General features: G+C 29.2%; 1 protein-coding gene across 1 annotated transcript in view; it reads right to left on the bottom strand.

The window, feature by feature from the left end:
- Window positions 1–2,189, bottom strand: part of LOC106463916 (choline transporter-like protein 2) — a 62,969-nt gene that overhangs the window by 23,200 nt on the left and 37,580 nt on the right. Inside the window, exon 11 of the mRNA XM_022391552.1 lies at window positions 704–826. Within this exon, the coding sequence (XP_022247260.1) occupies window positions 704–826 (123 nt within the window). The remainder of the gene's footprint in view (window positions 1–703; window positions 827–2,189) is intronic.

Raw genomic sequence — 2,189 nt, 5'->3', positions numbered from 1 at the left:
AACATTTTAAGCATAACAAAATGTGACCTGATTTTAATGAAAATGATTCATTTATGTAAAAGTACACATGTTTTGGGAAATATCTGTACGTGATGGCGAAAAATGAATATCATTTTCAGATTCAGCGTACAGGAATTACTGTAGAACATGTTAACATTTCAAGACAATAAAACCATCGCAGGTCTGTGTTATTTGCATGCATGAAAAATAAAAAAAGCAAAAAGAGGCAAACTTTAACTACAGTTGTTTCTAACATTAAAAACTACAAAATCTACCCAAGAAATATATCACCAATAACTCAAGTAGGGAGTTAATGAATTACTTAGGTTTTCATAATAAAAATATTAAAAGAAAATTTAAAAAAGAACTTCAACAAAAGCTAGTAACTTGTCTGGAATATAATTTTCAAATTAGAACAAAATTATAAGTGAAATATACAACTTGCACTTTTAGTTTTTCTTGTGCTATGAAATGAAATAAATAAAGATAAATCAAAAAGAATATATCTTTTCAGGTTTCCAATTAAATCAATGTAAAAAAATATCCATCAAACATATAGCTTTCACGCTTCTGTTTCCTTATGTTATAAAGTGAAAAAGATAAACAAAAAATAATACATCTTGGTTCACAAGAAGAACGTTATATAAATACATCCATTAAAAATATAGAATAACTTAATTCTTAAAAGTTCTTGCTTTTTTACCAAAAGCCAGCCATGTGTTTTTAAGAGCTAAGTACGACTTCACATTTGTTGTAAACTTGAAGGAAGTTTCTGCTTCAGGCTGGTCTACGAGCTTCATGTACATTGTCACACTATAATAGCAACCTAAAACAAAAGCAAAAAATGTTCTAGTTTCACATGATTTGACATAGAGGATGATATAATTAATTTGTTTTAATCTAAAATAGTTGTGACTTAACACAAAGCTAAAATTATCATTTGATACAAAAAACATCCAATACAAATGCTTAAAATCACTCATTTAAAAATAGCAATTTATATGTGACATTATCAATACCATTTACATACCTGAAGACGAACTATCTCTAGTATAGATAGGAAGTTTTATATAATTTAAAATAGAATACGTACAGAAGTCATGATACAAAAAATAGTTTTCATAGTTAAAGAAAAACCTCCTAATTTGATAAAAAAAGGCTTAAGTCAAGAAAATGTCACTGTATAAATTAGAAAATAAAAGTATTCACATACATTCAATAAACAAGTAAATCTACAGGGTTAAAACAGTCATATGGCTTATAATATGATAAGACCATTGCTAGTGCAAACGACTTGAATGTTCTACAAATTTATGGGGTTCCTAATAAAATAAGATGGCCAGATAGCATGCTTAAGGTACAAATATATTTAGAACTGAAATTAGATTTCTGGATTTTGAAATTAAATCAGTTGCTAGGGAATTAATTGTTTGAAAGCTTGAAAACCTCTTGGCAAGAATAACTTAATGATATTGATCCTATGTATCTTAGCAAACTGCTCTACGGCCACATTGATAACAATGACCCTAAAGTAGTGACTGTCTTCTTCTGAATAAAATCTTACCCTGTCATAAACAAAGTACAATCTCTTTTGTTACATGTTTAGGTTAAATTCACCTAATGCCCAAAACTTTGCAAGTGGAGGAGAATGTTTTATTTTCAACAGAAATAAATACAGTAGCATTCAAAGAATTGTTTAATTAGGACTAGTTAAGAGCACTGATAGTCAAAGTGGTAAGTTATTAAGCAGTCTGGTGAACCACAGTAAGCCAAAATTCAGGGTAAGGAAAGACTGTCTGAAATTCACTCTAATTGGACATAAATTGGACATGTGCAGACTTGTAACTGACCTATTGTCTTATGTATGGTGTCAGTTGAAATGTATTTGTTAGATTTAATGTTGCAGGATTGGGTTTAGTGGTGATCAAGCTAACATAGAGTAATTTGATGAAGGCTCAGTCAAGAAAGTAATGCATGGCTGAGTAAGCTGAAGATCCTGGCATTAGTCCCAGCCAAGAAAGATCACTTTTTGATTTCATTAATGAAAAGAAAGAAAATTACCTTTAATATGAATGAGTTCAATGGTCAACAATACCTTAAAATCCCAATTTGATAATTCTATTTAAACTAAATTATTAAATAAAACAAGTCTTTATATATATATATATGTGTGTGTGTGTGTGTGTGTG

Source organism: Limulus polyphemus, unplaced genomic scaffold (genome assembly GCF_000517525.1).
Source record: "Limulus polyphemus unplaced genomic scaffold, Limulus_polyphemus-2.1.2 Scaffold1516, whole genome shotgun sequence".
In the NCBI taxonomy this organism is placed as follows: domain Eukaryota; kingdom Metazoa; phylum Arthropoda; class Merostomata; order Xiphosura; family Limulidae; genus Limulus; species Limulus polyphemus.
Note: the sequence above shows the minus strand (reverse complement) of the source record. Positions and strands in the feature narration are given on the sequence as shown.